At 41.9% G+C, this 22,837-nt stretch overlaps 2 protein-coding genes across 3 annotated transcripts; both read left to right on the top strand.

Moving 5' to 3' along the window:
• The first annotated feature begins 4,757 nt into the window (after positions 1-4,757).
• LOC125514335 (protease Do-like 7) lies at positions 4,758-19,059 on the top strand. 2 transcript variants are annotated; one of them, XM_048679643.1, is made up of 25 exons: positions 4,758-5,179; positions 5,293-5,363; positions 5,469-5,603; positions 6,662-6,720; positions 6,866-6,902; positions 7,062-7,187; positions 7,745-7,834; positions 9,079-9,144; positions 9,415-9,471; positions 9,591-9,656; positions 10,752-10,859; positions 11,018-11,098; positions 12,411-12,460; positions 12,884-13,049; positions 13,149-13,646; positions 14,242-14,424; positions 14,511-14,613; positions 14,791-14,961; positions 15,048-15,127; positions 15,213-15,257; positions 15,526-15,753; positions 15,907-16,122; positions 16,212-16,369; positions 18,377-18,488; positions 18,611-19,059. In XM_048679643.1, the coding sequence occupies exons 1-25, from the start codon at positions 4,942-4,944 to the stop codon at positions 18,785-18,787; spliced, it is 3,321 nt and encodes a 1,106-aa protein (XP_048535600.1). In that variant the 5' UTR covers positions 4,758-4,941; the 3' UTR covers positions 18,788-19,059. The 2 variants fall into 2 exon arrangements, with proteins under 2 accessions (XP_048535600.1, XP_048535601.1); XM_048679644.1 differs by lacking the exon at positions 15,213-15,257 and having other exon boundaries at positions 4,759-5,179.
• A 663-nt stretch (positions 19,060-19,722) lies between these two features.
• On the top strand, positions 19,723-21,529 carry LOC125514334 (basic proline-rich protein-like). Its single transcript, XM_048679642.1, has 2 exons — positions 19,723-20,018; positions 20,579-21,529. Exons 1-2 carry the CDS (start codon positions 19,964-19,966, stop codon positions 21,277-21,279), a joined length of 756 nt encoding a protein of 251 aa, XP_048535599.1. The 5' UTR covers positions 19,723-19,963; the 3' UTR covers positions 21,280-21,529.
• The last annotated feature ends 1,308 nt before the right edge of the window (positions 21,530-22,837 follow it).

Genomic DNA, 22,837 nt, shown 5'->3' with positions numbered 1-22,837 from the left:
AGATGTTCCGTGAAGTTTCAGGTCATTCAAAGAACTTTTGTTTCTGCACATAAATAACACCATGGCAATTCTGCTGAAAACAACATCAGTCCGGGTTAGTTCCATTCAAATCATGCAAGTTAGAGTCCAAAACAAGGGTAAAAGTGTTTGGAAAAGTAGATACGACGGAGACGTATCACCCCTCCTTCCTTCTCTTCTCTTTTCCCTTTCCTTCTCTCCTACTCCTACTACATGGAAGGGGGGAGTCCTACTCCCCCAGGGCACGCCATAATAGAGGGCCGGCCCTCCCCCTCCTCCACTCCTTTATATACGGGGGAGGGGGGCACCCCATGGACACACAAGTTGATCAGTTGATGTTTTAGCCGTGTGCGGTGCCCCCCTCCATCATAATCCACCTCGGACATATCGTAGCGGTGCTTAGGCGAAGCCCTGCATTTGTAGCATCATCATCACCGTCATCACGCCGTCGTGCTGACGGAACTCTCCCTCGAAACTCTGCTGGATCGGAGTTCGTGGGACGTCACCGAGCTGAACGTGTGCTGAACTTGGAGGTGCCGTGTGTTCGGTACTTGGATCGATCGGATCGTAAAGACGTACGACTACATCAACCGCGTTCTCATAACGCTTCCGCTTACGGTCTACGAGGGTACGTGGACGACACTTCCCCCTCTCGTTGCTATGCATCACCATGATCTTGCGTGTGCGTAGTTTTTTTGAAATTACTACGTTCCCCAACAGCCAGCTCCTCGACGGTCTATTTGCAGCCTGGACGTACATCCACTCTGTTTGCAGTCTGGACGACCGGCGTCGAGGGACGGCGGGTGTACGTCCGATGCTTCTTCAGCTGTTCCCACGCTGTCCTCCCTGGCCACCTCAGCAGCTTCCTATTGCTGGTCGCTACCCTGAACTTGCGCTCTCTGGATGTGTACGTGATGGCCACAAACATCATGCTCGCTGATAGCCTGCGTACCAGTGTGGACAAAGCAACCTGCTTACTTGCCGTCGAGGCGCTCGTGGAGGCAGAGCAGCACGGTGGAGTAGAAGAAGGCATGCATCTGTGTGGCCTTGCCGCTGTACGCAAAGAGAAGTCGAAGAGGAAGCGGCGTCCAGGGACGTGCGAGATGGTAGTAGGAAGTGTCAAATATCAGGAACTGCAGCTTGAGAAACTCCGTTGGTGCTCGATCTGGGTAAAAGTTCATGATTGTAGTTCACAAGAGAATAAAGCTGAATCATTGTACAAGCAGGAAACAAGACGTACTAGTTTCATCGTTTTCTAACCCAAACAAGATTTTTCATAAACTGATTTTTCACAAAACAGTTGGTAAAACGGGTTTTGCTAAAAATCTGCTAAAAACCTATTTTATATAAACCCATCACTAATATTCCTTATCCCTTGGGTGATGAATCATGTCAATATGGGCGGTGCATCCATTGTCTCAGGATTAGTACTTTTGGTGATTACAATAATCAATGGTGTTGTCATCCCATTCGCCAACTCCTTTGCCTTTCATGAAGTTTGAGCCTTGTTCTTGTTGACAACCTCTTTGATGTTCGTGGTACTTTTTTTAGGGAAGATGTTCGTTCTACGGACTCAAGGGATAGGAGGAGAGGCAGAGAGAAACGAGCCACATTTTTCTGGTTTTCTTAGGGGAGAGAGTGAGAGAGAAAAATAACACCTCTGAAATCAAATGCCAATAAAAAAATCAAATTGCATATTTTAAAGAAGACCAAAATTTATATGTAGATCCCCTAACAAGCCAAATTGCATATTAAAAAAACTACAATACTAGAGAAAAGAAAACAAAAACATCAAACAAAAAACCATTGAAAACTTGAAGGTAACATCAAGTGATTTTCTACCAATGCACGTCATGATGTCCTCCCATGCCTCTTGCAGAGAAACTAGCAAACTGCATAAGACAATGCCCTGCATAAGGTGGAGTAATCAAAGTCTCCGGATAACCGCATCTGTAATCTACAAGAGGATATGAGAAGCTTAGGCCATTAAACAAGTTGTGCTCGGTGACACAACCCTCACAAGGGCGGGTGTTGAACGGCTGCATTAGTTGAATCACCTTAGGATAAGGCAAGAGAAAACATAACATGTTAGCTCCCAAATGTAGGTCAAGAATGCCACAAAGATATTTATTCCATGCAACATAGCCTTCACATTCGCGAATCGCGACACCATCAACAAAGACACACGAAACTACAAACATAAGACTCATCCTACTTATACATAGCTAAGTAAACACACTACTTCTTTATTTATTTGAATCTGCAAAGGTCCTACTTCCACCTAGCAAGCAAAGATCTCAAACGCCACGACGGATAGACAACCAAAGACGATACCCCCTATTTGATGCGTCGTGTGTCAAATTGGTGGGCAAACCCACATGCGTGTTACCGAGTGTTGCTCCTCTAGTCTCTAAACAGTTTTTTTAGTTTTTCCATATTTATTTAAAATGAAAGCCATATTTGAAAACATGTTCATGAATTTAAAAATGTGCACAAAATAGAAAATGGTCACACATTTTATTTTATTTTCAAAATTTAAAATGGGTCACAAATTCAATGTCTTATTGATTTAAAAAATATTTATTTGTTCTAAAAATATTCATGATCTGATATATTTTTCACAATTTTGTCGGAATTTCAACAATGTTCACGAAATATTAAAAATACTTTGTAGTTTTTTAAAAAGATTGTATTTTTTCATAAATATTCAAAAATTCGGAAAAACAATAATGTTTTAAAAAATTACATTTTTGTGTATTTCATAAAAGGTTCTCAAAATTTTAAAACCTTGCTGAATTTAGAGAGATGTTCTTGTGTTTTCAGAAAATGTGAAGTAAAGAGGGAAAAAAGAAAAAATAAGAAGAAAACTGGCAAAAGAAAAGAGAGAAAAAAAATGTATTGCCCTCTAATAAAAAAAGAAAAAACGCTCGTCACCACATTCCAATTGTGTCTGGTTGGGCTGACACATCTGTTATTTGCGTTTGCAAATTTTTAACATCAATGACAAAAAGGATTTTCTGTCGAAGACGAGCAATACTAGGGAACCGCTAGTTTTTTCCTAGCATGGGGAGCCCTCCATCATTTCATGTTCCATGCGTTGGAACTGTTTTTTTCCTCTCCTTTTTCATTCCTTTTGTCGATTTTGATGTTTATTTTTCACTTTTTTTTGTTTTTGTAGGTTTTCTTGGGGCTTTTCTGTGTTTTGGTTTCTTGATGTGCTTCTGCGTAGAGCACATGTGTACTCCAGGCAAAGCACAAGTGTGCTTCATCCCCGCGAAAAACAAGTTAGTTCACTAGGGGGGCACGTATGAGTACATATGTGCCTCCTCGTTGGAGCGTATCTGGTGCACCGGGGCAATTGGTGCTACCGGTGCATCGGATCCCGTTGCGCATTAAAAAGTGTTCAAAAAATCCAAAAAAATTAGTGCATTTACACAACATCAATTTATGTTGTCACAAAAATTCAAAATATTGCTCGAGATACAAAAATGAAAAATTTGACATCAATGTGCTAATGGGCCGAAACTAAAGCCCAACTTGTGTTATGTACTCCCTCCGTTTGAAAAAGCTTGCCCCTCAAATGGATATGTCTAGCACCAAGTTAGTGCTAGACACATCCATTTGAGGGACAAACTTGTGAGGGACATGGTTTTTTGGACGGAGGGAGTACTATTTAGTGTCAAATTTGAGACTTTTGTATCTCGAGAAATGTTCCAAATTTTAAAATAAATTTTGCCACAACACACATTAATGTTGTGTCAATGCAGTACTCTTTTCTTCAAAAAATTTAGAACATTTTTGAATGGGTAATGGGCGACCGGTGCACCGGTAGCACCAGATACATCCCCGCCTCCTCGTGTGCTTCACCCATGTGGGACCACATGTTCGTTCAGTTGAAAGCGGTATGTTTTGGAAGCACATAATAAGGAATTCAAAAAATGTTCATGAACTAAAAAAATGTTAGCAAATTTCAGAAATTATTTCCAAATTTCCAAAAAATATTCATCTATTAGGAAATGTTTGCAATTTGTTTCCAAAAGTTTAAACATGTTCACAAATTTAAAAATTGTCTCCAAAATTATAAAAATGTTAATGAATTAAAAAATATTTACAATTTTTAATTTTTTCTTAACTTTTGAAAATGTTTGTGAAATTCAAAATCCGCGAATGAAAAATATTCCTAATTTCAAAAAAATGAAAAAAAAGGAAAATAAAATAATAAACCGAAAAAGAAAAGATAAAATTTAAAAAGTGAAAAGTAAAAATACGAGAAAGAACGAAAATGAAAAATCCAGGGAAAAACCAAAAAAAAACCCAAGTCTTGAACCGAAAAGGGAGCTAGTTGGGTTGGCCCAACCGTACTTAGCTGTAGCACAGAGAGGGTGCGCGGTACCTCGTTATTCCATGACCTAGGCGCTAAATTAAATAGGATCTCCAGTGTTCTTTACTACATAAACAAAAGAAAAACTTATCGCAGGCGAACAAGGCCTAATCCAGATCCAGTGACTCAGCGAGGAAAAAGAATATTCCACTCAAAAAAGGCGAGGAACCCCTAAAAAAACTAAAAAAAGGCGAGGAAAAAGAAACTCTATCAGTTTGTTGTTGATAAAAAAAGGCGAGGAAAAAGAAACCCACGGCAACGGGAGCGTGACTCAGGGCAGGGTGGTCCCCCCCCTCTAAAATCTCGTGCGAGCAGTCCAAAATCCTTGTTTACCAGCTCCACTCCCAACCTCCCTCCCCCCGGTGATCTCATTCCCACCCCTCCTCATCACATCGCCCGCGTGAGCGATTTTTGTTGATAAAAAAATAAAAATCATCCCTCCCTCCCTCCCTCTGAACTGGAACTGGAGCTCCTCTCTCTCTCTGGCCGTGGGCAGCTCTAAACCCTAGCGGCAGCGGCAGGGGAGCCAGATCGCCGCCGCGATGGAGAGCCCCGTGAAGGAGGAGGTCGGCGGGGAGCTGGCCATGGAGATCGAGTCCAGCGTCACGGCCGAGGACTGGCGCCGCGCGCTCTCCCGCGTCGTGCCCGCCGTCGCCGTCCTCCGCACCACCGCGCCGCGCGCCTTCGACACCGAGGTTGCCGGCGCCAGCTACGCCACCGGCTTCGTCGTCGACAAGGCCCGCGGCATCATCCTCACCAATCGCCACGTCGTCAAGCCCGGTGCGCGCCCCCCTCCCTCCACCTATCCGCCGATCCGATGCCTCCTCCTCCTCCTCCTCCTCCTCCTCCTCCTCGTGTAATATATTCATTCGTGTGTTGCTGTGTGCTCGTAGGTCCTGTGGTCTCGGAGGCGATGTTCGTGAACCGGGAGGAGATCCCTGTGTACCCCCTGTACAGAGACCCTGTTAGTGTTTGTTCCATTTCACTCTTATTCTGTTCTGTTTTATTTTGTTTAACCCTGTGCCAATGGCGTATTGTTAATCCAAGTTTCCTCCTCTTCTCAAAACAGGTACATGATTTTGGTTTTTTCCGCTATGACCCAGGTGCCATAAAGTTCCTCAAGTATGAGGAGATCCCTCTAGACCCTGAAGCAGCATCTGTTGGGCTAGAAATCCGAGTTGTCGGCAATGACAGCGGCGAAAAGGTTTCCTTATACGCCAGTTCATTCGCTCCCTGGTTGCTGTTTTATGAACCGTAGTATCCCGTAAAGTGATGCTGCACGAGGAATTCAGCGTTGGATTATGGGAATGAAGCATGTTTAATTGCTTCTACCAGACCTTTAATTTCTTCTTTTGCCATCCTGTAAAACAAAGCATTTTCACTTCAAAATTCATGCGCACAGTTCCTTGAAACCACACTAGTAAAATGTCACATTATGCCATTTCAGCAAGATAATGATATCTTAACTGTATGAAATAAGCATCTGTTTCGTTCTCTTTTGAAAAATTAGGAGTGACCCTACCTGAATCTCGATCTCCTTACTGCTATTAGCAATCATATTCCACAGAGCAAATGTGATTAAATGCTTGTGAGGGTTTTGCATGTTAGAAAAATAATGATACGCACACCATCTTTCTTTGTGTCTAACTCAGCAGAACTATTTAGGTTTCAGTTAGATGAATGTGATGCTTAATTAGGAGCTTTTAATCTCCAACCTTTCCATACTAAGACCATAAGCTTACTAGTAGTTGCAATTGTTAATATTCCTTGACCTGGAATGCACTTATTCAACTACTCCCTCCGTTTCTAAATATAAGCCATTTTAGAGATTTTAATGCGGACTACATACGGATGTATATAGACATATTTTAGAGTGTAGATTCACTCATTTTGCTCCGCATGTAGTCCTTATTGAAATCTCTAAAAGACTTATATTTAGGAACAGAGGGAGTAGTTAATACAGAAACAGTAGACATGCGCTAAACAGCGCTAGTGACAACATTTGGCATGATAGATGATAGCTAGAAAAGGAATTTGGAACAAATTGTTTATGTCAGCATTGAAACAAAGTCCTATTAAGTTTGCAACTGAGATTGTGACATCTGTGTTATGCGGCATGCTGGATTTGATGTGGATTCCCCTAGATATGGGGGTTCATACTTAACAAGGATACGTGTGGAAATAATAACTGATTAGCTGTGGGAAATTGTTTAAATTGTGTTGCATACTGTAAATTTTTCTGATTCATCTTCCTTGATTTAGGTTTCAATTTTGGCGGGAACACTTGCTCGACTGGATAGAGAAGCGCCTCACTACAAGAAGTACGCCTTACTTTTTTGCATGACAAGTTTATGATATGGGCTTATGATATTTTCTTTACGCTCCTAGCCACCCCAAGCTTGTAGACGGTATATAAGATTATTACACCATGTATCGTATATATTCTAACCTTTAATTCTTTGACAGGGACGGGTACAATGATTTCAACACATTCTATATGCAGGTGCTTCTCTTTAGCTACTCAATATGACATGTGTACATGTTTGATTGAATTGCTGGATTTGTGCATCTGAAATGATCTTTTATTGCATTGATGCCATACAACATGTTAATTGTCTTGTTGTTGATGCTCATAAGTTAACGTGATTGTTTGTTTCTTTAGGCTGCATCTGGAACTAAAGGTGGCTCTAGTGGTTCCCCAGTTGTTGATTGCCAAGGAAGAGCTGTTGCCCTGAATGCTGGAAGCAAATCTTCCAGTGCTTCTGCTTTTTTCCTTCCATTAGAACGTGTAAGTATCATTAGTACATTAGTAACATTACTACCTCCTCATACTATTTTGAGATGTACCGGAATTGTGGGATAATATATTAATCATAAGGAAATGATACTGCTAGTTAAACCAGTGTTAGGCATTCATAAATCATCCATATGTGATTAAACTAACACATACTAAATTTAGTTGGCTTTACAGAAAATTTCATCTCAGCTAGAAGCGTAAGAGTGCACCAGTCTCCTTAATAATGTCTTGCTTACTGTACGGTGTCATGTGACCGATGCACTTCACTTCACCAAAAAAAGAACAGAAAACAGAAACAAATGCGAGTTTGACATTGTCTAGTTACATATAATTATAAACATCATTGTTTATAAGGCGGTAAGGCAACCTAAGGCGACACCACCCGCTCTAGCGCCTAGGCGATGCTTAAGTGCCTAAGGTGGGCATATTTGTAAGGCGTTGCCAGGGCGCCTTAAGGCAGGACACCTTAAAAACACATCATGCTATTTAAGATTGATTATTCATGACACTCTTATTTTGTTAACATTGTTTGTTTAAACTATTTCCAGGTTGTTAGGGCACTGAATTTGATACGTGATTGTTGGGATGCATTTGGTATCAAGTCAGAATCTGTTTATATTCCTCGTGGTACACTGCAGGTGTGCATGCTGTCCGATGATACCATTTTTTAATTGTATATTTTGTTTAAGTTGAGAGCTACTTATGACTTATGGTGAACAGTGAACTTTGTAGTCTTGTTAAATCTGCCTGTATGTAACCTTGAAGAACTTCAACAGTGTAGAATAGTCTTCTGGTCTGTCTGCTTATAGTTGTAGTATATATTGGATAACATGAGTGTAGAATGGATCCACAAAATTCGCGCGTATGCTAGTGCAGTACTGCAGTGTCAAGTAACTCTGAATCATATGAGCATGGCACATGGAAATGAAGCAATGCTTTCTTAATGACCTATATTTTTTCAACTCTTCCTTCTCTACAAATATTTCTAGTTTAGAATGCAATGAATATCTTACCTGTTATTTGCACTCAGCATCTAAATTGGCTATTATAACTGTTTACCATTCTTGTTCAACACCGAGAACTGAAGTTCACATAGTGTGTTGCAGAAGCATAGCACTAGAGTTCTGTATTGAGGATAATGGAAATGTAGTGGCATGACATGCTTGTTTATCAATAGGAAGTTGAACAACCAACACTGAAATAGAAAAAAGAGCTTATGTTGTATTATGACCAATGCTTTGCTTCTATTAAGTGTTCTGGGGTATGGATTCAAATTATAAGGGCATGTTGGTCTGGAAATAACTCACTTAGGTTGGTTTCACCATTTTGGCCAGTTATTTGATTTGCTGCCACACTTGTGGTGTGCTCATAAATCATAATTTCTTAGCATCATGCCCCACCTGTCATTGGCACTTTCTTTATGTGCAGAACTTTTACACTGATGGTGGATGATTTGCTCACCATGAAAGCGTGGGGCACCACACTTATGGCATTGTGTAGCTTCAAAGCAAACACACCCTTTAGGTTTCTATGATCAACATATGGATTGTATGAAATCCTGTAATGTATCTGGACTGAAGTGCTGCTACACACTGGATGGTATAGTGTATAATGTTCAATGATGCCACAACTGTACAATTACAGAGCACTGCATAAGCCACTGTGTAGCGGTGTTGGTATTATGGCTCACTGCCTCACTAAAAATACTGCTTTAAACCATGACAATTCGCAAAATTTGCCCAAGAAAAAAAATATCTAGTTAGCAAATGCTATTGGTGCTTTTATTAGTTGTAATTTTTGTTTATCATCGATCACTGTTGCTTTACTCTGCCCTAGAGTCTGGACCTCACATTATCCCTATTATATTTTTTTGTCCTTAAAGATGACCTTTCAACACAAAGGATTTGAAGAAACTCGGCGTCTTGGACTGAGGAATGAGACAGAGCAGGTATTTACACTGTTCATGGTTTGCTAATTGTCTAGAAAATATCTGCCTGCCCCGCATCAAATTTATTGCTGGAATCAAGTTCAATCTGTTTACATTTTATGAACATAACTTTATCTATACCTGCTACTAGTTATGAATATTAGTTGTTCTACTTCTACTTGTTTATATCGGTAAACATCTACATTTTTCTTTCCATTGGAATATATTTTTGAATGTTAACCCTCATGCTCTGTGATTAAGTGCTGGAACTTATCATTTTTGTTTATACAGATGGTACGCCTTGTTTCTCCAGCAGGCGAAACTGGAATGCTGGTTGTTGACTCTGTGGTAATTTGCCTTTATTAGTTCTAACTTCTAAACATGATTGTACATTGTTACTTGGCTTGCTGCTTCTTGTATTATGCCATTCTATGTCTTGCTGAAACTGGAGAGCTCTGTCCTTGCAGGTGCCAGAAGGACCTGCACATAAACATTTGGAACCTGGTGATGTGCTAGTTCACATCAATGGGGAGGTAATCATCGCTTTAAAATGGCTTGCTATATTTGTTAGTGTACTCTGTAGCCTGATAACTTCAGACAGCAGTAGCAAATTAGCAAAACGTTGGTACCCACTGTTCTCTATTCCTATTCACCTAATACTGAAAACTGAAGATAATATATGTGACATGATGAATTTGTGATGATATGTTCTTTTTTCATAAGTACCAAAACACAAACAACTCTAGGTTGTGAACCATTGGTTCAAAAGGATATACTCCTAACATTATCCGCGAACAATAATCTAACAATTGTCAGTTATCTGTACCATGCCAGTAATTAACTGCTATGTCATTTCATGTATATTGCAATCTTGCTGTTTATCACTCCCTTCATATTACAAATACATGTCATTTTGGATGTCTTCGGTCAAACTTTGTCTATAAATACTGTTTCAGATTTTTAGGTTGAGAACTTACCAATCATATGCTTAGATTTGTCTCAAAAAGTATATTCATAAGAGAGGTCGGGGTAGACCAAACTTGATATGGGAGGAGTCTGTTAAGACAGATCTGAAGGACTGATATCACCAAAGAACTGGCCATGGACAGGGGTGCATGGAAGGTAGCTATCCACGTGCCAACCATGAGTTGGTTTCAATATCTTATGGGTTTCAGCTCTAGCCTACCCCAACTTGTTTGGGACTAAAGGCTATAGTAAAAATTAGTGGGCGAAGGTAAATCAGGTAAATCTTGAAGACTGTCAATATACAAAACGACATGTATTTGTGATATGGGGGGAGCATCAATAAATCCTGGTCAAGGCTTATGGTCTAACAATGTACCCGATCTGCAAATTCTAGGAAAAGTTGCCAGTATATATTGATCCAGAACGTTTTAAGCAAGTTTCCAGTTTCTTTTTAGTACCCAACCTCAAGGAAATCACATTTCTCCTTTCCATTTTACCTGTCCTGATATCATGTGGCATCGTTGATTGTACTACATTTTATCCTTTCCTTTTTCGACTCATTTTTGCACCAAGCATGTTACTAAACTAATTGCACTTTCATTATCTCATAAGTTTCTGACTGAAGCATGTTCTCACCAAGCATTTTACTTAACTAATTGCAGGTTGTAACCCAGTTTCTCGCAATGGAGACTTTACTTGATGACAGCGTCGGCAAGGAGGTAAATTTGCAGATTGAAAGAGGTGGAGTGCCTTTGACAGTAAAGTTAGAGGTAATTTCTAATTTTGACTCATCTTATTTAATATTTTCAGCAGAAAAGAACTTGTATATACTACTAATGTTTACTTCCTTTCACACCGATACAGCTGTTGCAACTATCTTTTTTAAAATAAAATCAGCAACCATATTTATGCCACTGTAACTCTTCAGGTTGAGGATTTGCACTCTATAACTCCAAATCATTTCTTGGAAGTCAGTGGTGCTGTCATCCATCCACTTTCATACCAGCAGGTAAGTTCCCCTCATTCCTTTCCAAGCTGATGCTCTCCTTGCTCTTTCAAGGAACGAGTACACATTTGTTTTTGTGGTACAGTGCATCAAAGAATAGTTGATGCAAATAAAAATTTAAAAGTGAAATCTATTCTGGGGCTGTCAACAAGCCGACCTTGAGTGAGCCAAGGTTGGTTCAGCTCAAGCTATATACAAAATTCAAGTTCGAGTTGAGCTCGAGCGAGCCTGACCAAGCTTGAGTGAGTCTTTTCTTTGAACTTACATCCTTACTCAATTAGGCTTGGGATCGGCTTGACCAAGCTTGGTAATATAATGCCCCGCTTGATAAAAAGGTCAGCAACAAAACTGAGATTCAGAAACAAACTGCATGTATGATCTAATGAATAACCAAACAGGAAACTTGTGTTCTCAAAGGCTCAACACGCTATTAATCGCAACACATCCAAACCATGTGAAAAAGCTCACATTCCCAGAATATTGCCGGAAGAGGAGGTTGGCACTGGATTCAAGGCACCTGCCGACGCTTGGAGACGTATTCTATGGTGGTGGCGGAAGGTGTTCGAAGTAGTGGGAGGAGGCAGTGGCTGGAGCTGAGTTGGGCGGCGGCGGAAGGCTTTCTGTCGCGGTGGATGATATGACATTTGGAGTTTAGCTAGGGTTGCGAGATTGGAGTTCTGTCTCTGTTGTTGGGATGGGCCTTTATGGGTTGTTAGGCTCTTGTGTTGGGGTGAAACTAGCATTAACACATAGGCTTTGGACTATTAGAACAACGGAGGACTAGTGTTATCATTGAATTTTTTTTTGGGGGGACAGAGTATGATACGAGCTGTTATTGAGAATAGCATGAGCTCAGGCCAGGCCTGAATTGTGCTTCCAGTAGCTGGGCTCGAGTAGCTTGTTGAAGCCAAGTTTTCTTGACAGCGATACTATATTCCTTATTTCACGCTTATGTTGTTTGTGAGACCATAATTTGTATACAACTTAAACCATACGAGTATATCGGAGTTGTTATGCAATGTTTAATTTATTGACTGGCTGCACTTTGGTTTCTGAAGTGTTGAGCTTTCTGCCCTATTACATCTGTAAATCACAATTAGTCCACTTGAGTCAAACGCCGAATGGACACATGTTTAACTTCTCTGCTAGAAATGTTAATCTCGCCACTGTGGCCACATGTGTTCAGTAAACGAAATTGGACTGATGATAACATCATCATCCTATTCAAACTTATATTAAACTATATGAATGTATGTTGTTACAGTATATGTTTAAGTTTCACGCTGGTACTAATGTTGTTCATATTGCGTTTCAGGCTAGAAACTTCCGCTTCAAATGTGGTCTTGTATATGTTGCCGAGGCAGGGTAAGACAACTAGCCATAATTGCTGACATTACATTTCCTGAAAGAACTGTTGATCTGCAGTGGTGATTCTAGCCAGTCCTTTATCAATCTTAGTCAGTGGACACATCACTTTGCAATAGACTAGTAGAATTGCCTTGCATTTAAATTCTAACAAGGTGCCATTTTGCCAGCTAAATCTGAATATCACAATGTTCCTAAAGAGTGTAAGCTGCAACGTATGTTTATTTGCTCCTCTTGTCTCCATCATTTTACTTGAAGATTATACCTTCCCAATTGTCTTATTTTCAAGTCTCCAGGGTCACTTTACTTCAAGTTTCAGTGATTTTCACCATGCGTTTCTTAGTCGTTTTTTTGTCCAAATATGTATATTAATATCAAAGCAATCATCTTTTTCTGTGACTTATTCAACACCTTGCAATGTAGGTACATGCTCTCTCGGGCATCGGTTCCACGCCATTCAATTATCAAAAAGTTTGCGGGAGGGGATATTGAAAATTTAGATGACCTTATTGCAGTTATTTCAAAGCTGTCTAGGGGAGCACGAGTGCCTCTCGAATATGTAAAGTACACTGACCGTTATCGGAACAAGGTACAAAAATGTTCCTTAGGAGCTTTATCATGATAAACCTTCCTTAGTAAATGTTGAGTTTTATATACAACTAAGCCCCCGCCTTATTTATGTGTTCAGTCTGTACTGGTGACAATTGATCAACACGGTTGGTATGCGCCTCCTCAGTTGTACACTCGAAATGACGCAACTGGTCTGTGGAATGCAAAGTTGGCTATACCGCTTGAATCTCCCTTTGTAGTTTCTCATCGTGCCGGCCATATGGATGCAAACTTAAATTCCGTTTCACCTTTGACTGAATCAAGTCCTATGGATCTCAAATGCCAGCACGAGTCTGAAAATACGGCAGATGGATGCGTAAAAATGCAAACAGATGAGGAGATTGCCGTAGATGGATCCCACTCTGGCGAAGATTCCATCATTGAGAAAAAAAGGCGCCGGGTGGATGAGGAGATAGCTGCTGAGGGAACTATATCATCTTTTGGAGATTTAGATGACATAAAAGATGGCGCATTGAGGCATCCTTCCAGTGTGGAAGTCTCTGACCTTGCTCGGACAATATCAAGTAATGCTTCATTGGCAGAACAAGTAATTGAGCCAGCTCTTGTAATGTTTGAGGTGAGTGCTATTCTCAAATCTAAAATTTGAGGAGCTATCACGGTTATGCTTATTTCGTTGTTTTAGTTTATTTGAATATTTGATGACGACAATGTTTGGTATATTCAGTACTCCCTCCGATAGTCCGATCCATGTTAATTGATGCTGCTTTAGTACAACTTTAGTGGATCGGAGGAAGTAGTTTATTTTCGTTTTTGAAGGTTACTTATGGCTTCATCATCTCTACCACCTCTACTCCCTCTCTCTCTCTGATCCAACGGTGTCAACATTCAGAACAAGTGGCATCATTTTCTTAGAAATTCCGCAAATGATCTTAATATATTGATGATAGTGAACCAATGACACCTATACCTGTATGACAAATCTGTATCTTGTACAAATGTCCTGTTTTCGTTTCCTCATTGATTACTATTAAGTCATTTTTATTCTCTCATTTACTTGCATATCTACTGTTTTGCTCTTTACTCTTGGACTGGTGAATGAACTACTGCTATGTGTTTTACAGTACATCGTAACCAGCAATTGTTGGTTTCAGCTGTTTTGTGATTTGTGCTTATTCAGAACCTGACTCACCTGTACCTCTACTATTTTATAGGTGCATGTGCCACCAATATGCATGCTTGATGGAGTGCATTCTCAACATTTCTTTGGAACCGGTGTGATAATATATCATTCTGACTGCCTAGGTCTGGTTGCCGTCGATAGGAATACAGTTGCTGTATCTATCTCTGATATAATGCTCTCTTTTGCTGCATATCCCATTGAAATACCTGCAGAGGTAATGAGCTCAGCACCCATTTTGTTGACTAAATCCATGTCATATTGAATTTCAATTAATAGTAGCTTCCAAATTTTGGTTTTCAGGTTGTTTTTCTGCATCCTGTTCATAATTTTGCATTGGTTGCCTATGATCCTTCTGCACTGGGAGCTGGTGCATCTGTTATTCGAGCTGCTAAGCTTCTTCCTGGTTTGTTTCATTTTAGCGCCCCTTCTATTTATTTCCTATAAGTATATTGTTTGGTCATTTTAGCGCCCCTTCTATTTATTTCCTATAAGTATATTGTTTGGTCATTTTAGCGCCCCTGGTATGACTTAACAACCTTTTTGTACCGGTTTGTTTTTGCCATTTTGGATGTATATGTAGAACCTGCCTTGCGCCGAGGAGATTCTGTCTACCTAGTTGGGCTAAGTAGAAGCTTACAGGCTACATCAAGGAAATCAACCATAACTAATCCTTGCACGGCTGTTAATATTGGCTCAGCTGACTGCCCACGATATCGTGCAATAAATATGGAGGTCATTGAGCTTGATACTGGTACTTCCTATGCACATTTCAACTAACCTTCGTCGATCTCATGTCTTGATTGTTTGTAATTGTACTGAAAACTGTTTTTTTTATAGATTTCGGTAGCTCATTTTCGGGTATATTGACGGATGAGCAAGGAAGAGTTCAAGCGTTATGGGCAAGCTTTTCCACCCAGGTTAGTTTGCGTTGGGAGTTGTTAACCTTGGTCTGTTTTTGTAAGTAATGACGCTCCCATGTTCTCAGGAGCATTTCTTGAAAAGATCAAAAGAAAAAAGAAAAGCACAAAACGGCAGCTTACGCCCAAGGTTAGCCGCTTGATATCTCCAACATCAAGTAAATGGGCAATGGAATAAAAATACATATTCAGTATGTAATGATCCTAAATTGCGTTTAAGAATCTAAATGTTCTACTGTATTAAGTAAAGCAGCGGATTTTCTTAGCCTTTTGCCTGACATCATGAGTCATAGCCTGTAGTCCTAATGCTTGTAAAAAACCATGTAATGGTACTGTCCCTAGTTGTTACCTCTCATGTACTTGACGGTGTAATTAACAACCTAATTTTTTCTCTCCAGCTCAAATATGGTTGTAGCAGTTCAGAGGACCATCAGTTCGTTAGAGGTATACCAATATATGCAATAAGTCAAGTCCTTGAGAAGATAATCTCGGGTACTCCTGGACCATTTCGTCTTATCAATGGAATTCGAAGGCCAATGCCACTTGTCAGACTTCTGGAGGTGGAACTTTATCCAACTTTGCTCTCGAAAGCAAGAAGCTATGGATTGAGCGATAACTGGGTGCAGGTAATTAGCTTAATGTTTCACTTAATCTCGCCCAAAATTGTTTTTCCTGACCTGGCAAACGTGATTATATCGTTCCTCTCTGGCTTCTGGGCCTGAATATTGTGCGAGTATATCAATTGAGACATTTATTGTTCTATTTGATTATCTTTGTAGGCTCTCGCTAAGAAGGACCCTGTGCGCAGACAAGTCTTGCGGGTCAAAGGTTGTTTGGCTGGATCAAAGGCGGAAAAGCTTCTGGAACAGGGAGATATGATTCTGGCTATCAACAAGGAACCAATAACATGCTTTCTTGACATCGAGAATGCTTGCCAAAAGTTGGACCAATCTATCGATTCAGATGGCGTGCTTAACATGACAATATTTCGTCAGGTGAGGAAGGTTTATTACCTTTTTTTTGTACAGTTACAATATGAATCTAGAATATCTATATATATCATTATTACAACTGTTTCATGCAGGGAAAAGAAATTGACCTTATTGTTGGAACCGATGTAAGAGATGGTAATGGTTCAACAAGGATGGTGAATTGGTGTGGATCCATAATTCAGGATCCTCATTCAGCAGTGCGTGCACTTGGTTTCTTGCCCAAGGAAGGTCATGGAGTTTATGTTGCTAGGTGAGGAACATGTTTTTTTTTAACAAATATTTATGCGCAAATATTAGCACCAACTCTGATGAGTTTTGACCACAGTATTTAGTTAAAAGTTATAATAAGCCTGTAGCAGCCACTATAGGTTTAAACTTTAAAGTGATCGGATTTGAGTGACTAGCATTAATTTGCTTGAGTGCATTTTTTCAGTTGTTTTGGTGTACTAACACATTTAGGCTACGCTTGGTGCACCGGATTGGGACTCAAAACCGGAATATTTTACAGAGCCCAGAAACGCGCTTGGTTCGCCGTTTCAGTTTTTTTTTCTCCCCCGGTTTCGGTCCATTACACCCGAAAACATTACAGAGCATGGGAGGTCACATTTTCTTTCCGTCGGCGAGAACCGAGAGTGAGAGAGAGAGGTGCCCCGATCCCGAGTTCCCTCGCCCACCCCCCTTTTGTGCTTCCCTGCCATCCATGACATTGACCTAGGGTTTCAGCGATGCGAGGTTAGTCGTTGTTGCCTGCTGATATTTCGGTCCAGCCAGGCATGGAAGGGACTGGAATTACACCTGTATGCAATCTTTCCAAAGAGCAGCCGGAAGGGGAATGGAAATACGTCTGTGTTCCACCAGATTACTTGTGACATGTATATTACAGGTGTAAAGTATCTACTGGTGTAAATTTATTCCATGCTCCCAAGAGGGCAATTTTTTCGGAGTTATAAGCATGTAGCAGCCACTATAGGTTGAGGGCCTCTTTGATTCGCAGGATTGTCAAAATGAAGGAATTGGAAAAATGCAGGGCATGTCCCATATTATCCTACAGGATTTGAAAGAATGTTTGATAGCGCAGGAAACAAAGGAATTCTACAAAGAGGTTTGAGTGGATGGAAATTTTCCTCCAAAATGTAGTACAAATGGATCCTATGGAAAAATTCCAAAGGATGCCAATCCTACGAATCAAACGAGCATCACAGGAAAAATTCCTAAGGGTTCAAATCCTCCAAAAATCCTATGCAATTCCTTTGAATCAAAGGAGCCCTCAAAGTATTTTCGTAGGAATTTTGGAGGATTAGAATCCATAGAATTTTTTCCTATGTTGGTTGTTTGATTCATAGGATTGAATCCTGCAGGAATTTTTCCTAAGGATTTCTTTGTACTACTTCCCATCAGATTTCTAGCATCCACTCAAACCTCTTTGATAGAATCCTTTGTTTTTCCTATGATGCAATCAAACAAACCAAAATCTTGTAGGATTGAGATGAGCATGACATTCCAATCCTATATTTTTCCCATTCCCGTGTTTCTGAAATCCCGCGAATCAAAGAGATTTGGATCACTAGCAATAATTTGCTCAAGGGAGTGCTATTTTTCAGTTGTTTTGGTGTACTAACCACATTTAGGAGTTTTGACTTGAGTATTTAGTTGCAGTTATAAACCTGTAGCAGCCACTATAGGTTTTTAAGTGATCAGATTTGAATAGATTAGCAATGATTTGCTCAAGGGAGTGCTATTTTTCACTTCAACACAGTTTTCAAGTCGTTCTGCTCTCTGGCTGTATACGACTTCACATGGAATTAGAAACGTGACGTGCCAATTAATACAAGAATGCGACCCATAGGAACTGTAGTTTTGTTAGGCAAATATGTGAACCGAGTAATGGATTTAATGAAAATAAGAAAGAGAGAATAGTGATCAATGGATGCCTTTTTCCTCTTGTGGCATGTTTTGTGAGTTCATCTATATCAATGAAAATAGATTGTGGTTTCTCCCGATATCAGCATATCTTGCGAAATCTCATCCTGTAACGAATGTCTTAATCTGCATACTTTTCGATACTGCTTGGGTGGTGCTACCTCTAAATGCTAGGCATAGTTCAAGCCCACACTTGGTCTGAATCCATCTGTCCTCCTTCCGTTGCGATTAGCAAGGCAGGGTACCTATAATATGAGTATAATTTTTACATAATTATATAGATGTCAGGCGTGCAGTTTATAAGGGTTTAGGATTAAGCAGCAAGTTTGTTATGCAGATGGTGCCATGGAAGTCCCGTACATAGATATGGTCTTTATGCTCTCCAGTGGATAGTTGAAGTTAACGGGCAACCAACCCCAGATCTTGAGTCCTTTATTGAAGTGGTGAAGGTATGCATTGTCAATAGCAGTCTTCTTTTGGTATATTCCAGTCTACATTTTGTATTGATGGTGAACATGGTTCACATTTCATTTGATTCGAGTTAATATGGCTGGAATAATATTTTCCTCAGGGATTGGAAGATCGTGAGTTTGTTAGGGTGAAGACTGTCCACTTGAACGGAAAACCACGTGTGCTCACTCTGAAGCAGGACCTTCACTACTGGCCGACCTGGGAGCTCACTTTTGAACCGGAGTCCGACACATGGAAGAGGAGAACAATAAAGGCGTTGCAGCCAACCGGGGCTTGATTTATTCTGCTTTGTTGTGATATTTTCAGCGGGCCTAGGCCTTCTCTAGGAAGGCCAAGCATGGAGAGGTGAGGAACTCTGAAATGCTTGTCATGCCGGTGAGCTAGAATCAGGGTGGGCACTAGGAGGATATATAGTGTAATTCATAGATGACATATGGATTTCATTGCCTGTGGATAATTGGACTGCCGGGTGTGTCCTTTCTGTACCTATTGGATATATTTGTTATTCTCCTGTAGTAGAAGCAATAAACCATTTAGTGATTTAGCTCTCGTCTAAACTATTTTTCCGCAGAGCACATAGTTTGCAGCTCCTTTCTGGGTGGAGCTGATACTCGGTCATTCAGTTTTTGGACCAATCTATTCTGTATGTGAAGCTTCCTTTGAGATTTGGACCAAGCTATTCTGTATGTGAAGCTTCCTTTGAGATTTGGACCTTGTGCCACCGATGTCGAGTTCGTCGCACAGTGCATGGGCACTTTAGATGGGTAGCACGATATTCCTAAACCCGATCCTCAAAAGCCTTGAGCATATCCAAATCAAAGCCGCTATCCGTCTTGAGAAAGTAGGAATCCCTTCACACCTGCGTAAATTCAGGCAAATCAACACGCAAGCAAGAAGGCAGAAGAGAGCAGCCGAAGCATCGAAACAAGCTCATAGTCATCGTGTCCCTTTTGTGCATCGTGTTGACAAATGTAAACCATGCGCATGCACCTTTATCATTAATCTAACGATCTCCTATATAAACCCAGACGTACGTTGTACTAATTTCCTCTCCTCTGGAGCGCATATCTCCGGAGGAATATATTCCGCCACCACTACTACCAGTCGGCTCCGGGTCTAACAATTACCCGCGAAAACGAGGGCCGTCCCTTTAGATGCGTTCTGTTCTGTGCCACTCCGGTGGATGCCTTCCGCCGAGAGGGAAAGGACCGCTTAGGTAGGCGCTCCTTGTTGCCGGATTCCTTCTTTCTTTCGAGCGCTCGCACGGTAGCACTAGCACCAACCGAACAATTATTCAGGGGCGTCTCTTCTTCTTCTTCTTTAAATGGCTCGCTGGTTCCATTTCGTTGCCGCGAACTGAAGGAGGAGCTAGCATGTATCCCGCGCGAGGGGCACACGCGAGCCAGCCGCAACAGCAACAGCAAGGCCAGCACCGTGCGAGTTAGGGAGGGAGATGGGTTGCTATCCCCTGCGCGTGATCGTCTCCAAAGCGCTTGGGAAGTGCAACGGTATGATGCGTCTTCTCTGATGGTTGCTGATAGATAGTCCTAGGTCTTGAGAGCTCGCGCTTGGTTCACGGATGTCTTTCTTCTCTCGGACCATTCTCGAGCAGCTTTGGCCTTCTGCGCTGATCTTTCTGGCAGAGTATCGTTATGCACCAGAGCTAGAGACCTCTGTATTTCTCAGGATAGGTTGTTCCAGTCGCTACAATTCAGTTCTGCTTCCGCCGTTAACTTTTTCTTTGCATAAGTTTCTGTACCATGATAGCTGAGCTTTGTTAGTAGCATTCCTTATTGTTTGACTCATTTTTTTTCACGAATACGCAAAGTTTGTATGTCTTTTCATTGATAGAAGAAGAAGATGAAATGAGAACAAAGGTAGGGTACATCACATGGCACATCCACAAACTGGCGTAAACATATTGTCTGGAGCAGAAAGATTTGGGATGGCCGGCCTTATTGTTTAACTCATGTCACGTGATCATATATCGTGTAGTCTCAGAACTCCAACGTTTGTCACACAAACAAAGCAGCCAGCTGATATTTGTGAGCTCGGGCGACATATGCAGGGCGCGAGCGATGGATGGAGGACCAGAGGATGGACTACGCCATGGCCTACCCTCCCGGCCCACACCCAGAGACGCTCTACATGCGGCCCGTGGCGCGCACCGTCGCCTTCAGCGGCACCAACTCCGTGAACATGATCCCGCCAAACCCCCCGCCACCGCAGCAGCAGCAGCAACACCCAGAGCCCCAGCCCCAAGCACCGCCACCCCAATCGCAAGCGCCACCACCCCAGCACGAGCCCCAGCCGCAACCCGAGCAGCCCGCGCCCGCGCCGGAGGAAGGCGCGCCGCCGCCCGAGCAGCAGCCGAGGCAGCCGAAGCGAGGCAAGAAGAAGCCGCCGCGCCGCGTCCGGTTCGGCCCCGAGCCACCACCACCACCGTCGCAGCAGCAGCAGCAAGAACACCAGGAGCAACAGCAGCAACAAGAACAGCAGCCGGAGCACGCGCCGAACGGCAACCCGGGCAGCGGCGCGCCGGGACACCACGGCCAGCAGGGCCGCGGGCCGCCGGGGTACCTGAGGTACACGCCGTCGCCGCTGCCGAGGTGGGAGGCGACGCCGAGGCGGCACGAGTACTTCTCCGGCGAGTACCGGTACAGCTACCCGACGCCGGTGCGCGAGGGCATCTACAGCATGGCCACCGACGCCAACCGCCTCACCACCATCTTCAGCGAGGAGAACCCCAACGCCTGCGCCATCGTCTGACTCCCACCCTGAGCGCTTGAAGTCGGCGGGCCGGCCGGCGAGGAATGAGGTTCTCCATCGCGCCGTACTTCCATTAGCTCTTTGCACCGCCTGATTGGAGGGAGGAGAATCCGGTTCCCTTCTCGTAGGTGTATGTTGAAAGGGGGAATAGTTGGGTGGTATGACACGATGAGATGAACATTCGCGTTGTTTGGATTCGGCTCGTACGATATTACTTTCATGATGCTCTTTTCGCGCGTTCTCTTGCAAAGCTAAGAAGAAGTTAGTCAATGATTGTTGGCCACCAAAGACAGATTAAGCATAATGCATGTGTCTAATAGGTGTATGCGATGGGAATGCACTGAACAGCGACCGTCTCCTTTCGCTGTCCTCCGGTCTAGATTTTACGTGATCAAATCATTGCAAAAACAGTTTTGGTAAGTCTCAATTGACTGAGGCTTCATTATGTCTCAACCGATGCTATCTTTCTTTGATTTTGCATGAAGATTCATAAAAAGCAAATTTTTTCCAGTTTTTTTTCTTCTTACATACTACTCTCTTCGTTTCAAATTACTCGTCACAGAAATGGATGTATCTAGAACTAAAATACATCTAGATACATCCATTCCTGCGACAAGTAAATCGAAACGGAGGGAGTATATCACTTGACTGAGACTTGGTCTCAGTCGACGTAGACCTAGCCACACCTTTGCAAAAATAGATGGAGAGAATATACTACTTATTAATGAGGTTCATTGAACATTGTTTATCCCAAGACATGGCTATTAGCGCTACTTTCATGTACTAAATCGTTATAGTACGGATCAACCAAAGCCCCGCTAAGACCAGGTGCATCTCGACCATCCTACCATGGTTCCTTCTAGATCTTGTATCTAGTCTACCATCTTCGTCTAGCCATTTTGCCTATCCCGTAACATCTTATGGACTACACGTATTTGACTCAAACACTTAACTCTCCACATACACCAAGTCTTATAGTAGATCTATACACTCATTCAACAAACTGCATCCTAACGAATATGTCCTTTGCCATCTTGAAATCACCATTTTGCTTGAAAACACATGCATGGTTAGACTCGGCTCTTCTCTTGTTTGCTCACTCACATGAGCCGGCCGCCAATCCCTTGATTGATAATATATCACCACACTTGGCTTCTCCTCAACTCTCAACGATGGTTGTTCGCACCTTGTACAGGTTGTTCTCGGTCCTCTTTCCCATCCACAAGCTTCTTGTCCTTCTTGATCCTCATGGTCTTCTTGTCCCTGTCCACCTTTGGACATAACCATTTCCATGGAGTTCGTCAAGCGAACTTAGATTCCTCCGAGCCTTTCGCACATCTCTAACATTATTGAGCACATGTTCAACACCGTCTTTGATCTCGATCTTGATATCTCCAATGCACCATGGCACATCGTCGTCTTGATAGACATCTCTAAGATCACCAAACTTGTAGGAAATTAAGCACTCTTTTGTTTAGGTGTGACATGATAAGAGCTTAGTGTATCCAAAATCCATGCTTCATCGGATTGCTTGTTTGATACGGTAAGTAGGTCACCA

Source organism: Triticum urartu, chromosome 6 (genome assembly GCF_003073215.2).
Source record: "Triticum urartu cultivar G1812 chromosome 6, Tu2.1, whole genome shotgun sequence".
Taxonomy (NCBI): Eukaryota; Viridiplantae; Streptophyta; class Magnoliopsida; order Poales; family Poaceae; genus Triticum; species Triticum urartu.
Note: the sequence above shows the minus strand (reverse complement) of the source record. Positions and strands in the feature narration are given on the sequence as shown.

What these genes read in the sequence shown, in the direction of transcription:
- LOC125514335 (XM_048679643.1), top strand. Translation starts at nt 4,942, where the DNA reads ATGGAGAGCCCCGTGAAGGAGGAGGTCGGCGGGGAGCTGGCCATGGAG. An exon ending in GCAATGACAGCGGCGAAAAG is followed by an intron (nt 5,604 to 6,661) that starts GTTTCCTTATAC and finishes TCCTTGATTTAG; the next exon opens with GTTTCAATTTTGGCGGGAAC. An exon ending in ACATGACAATATTTCGTCAG is followed by an intron (nt 16,123 to 16,211) that starts GTGAGGAAGGTT and finishes TGTTTCATGCAG; the next exon opens with GGAAAAGAAATTGACCTTAT.
- LOC125514334 (XM_048679642.1), top strand. Translation starts at nt 19,964, where the DNA reads ATGGGTTGCTATCCCCTGCGCGTGATCGTCTCCAAAGCGCTTGGGAAG. An exon ending in AGCGCTTGGGAAGTGCAACG is followed by an intron (nt 20,019 to 20,578) that starts GTATGATGCGTC and finishes CGACATATGCAG; the next exon opens with GGCGCGAGCGATGGATGGAG.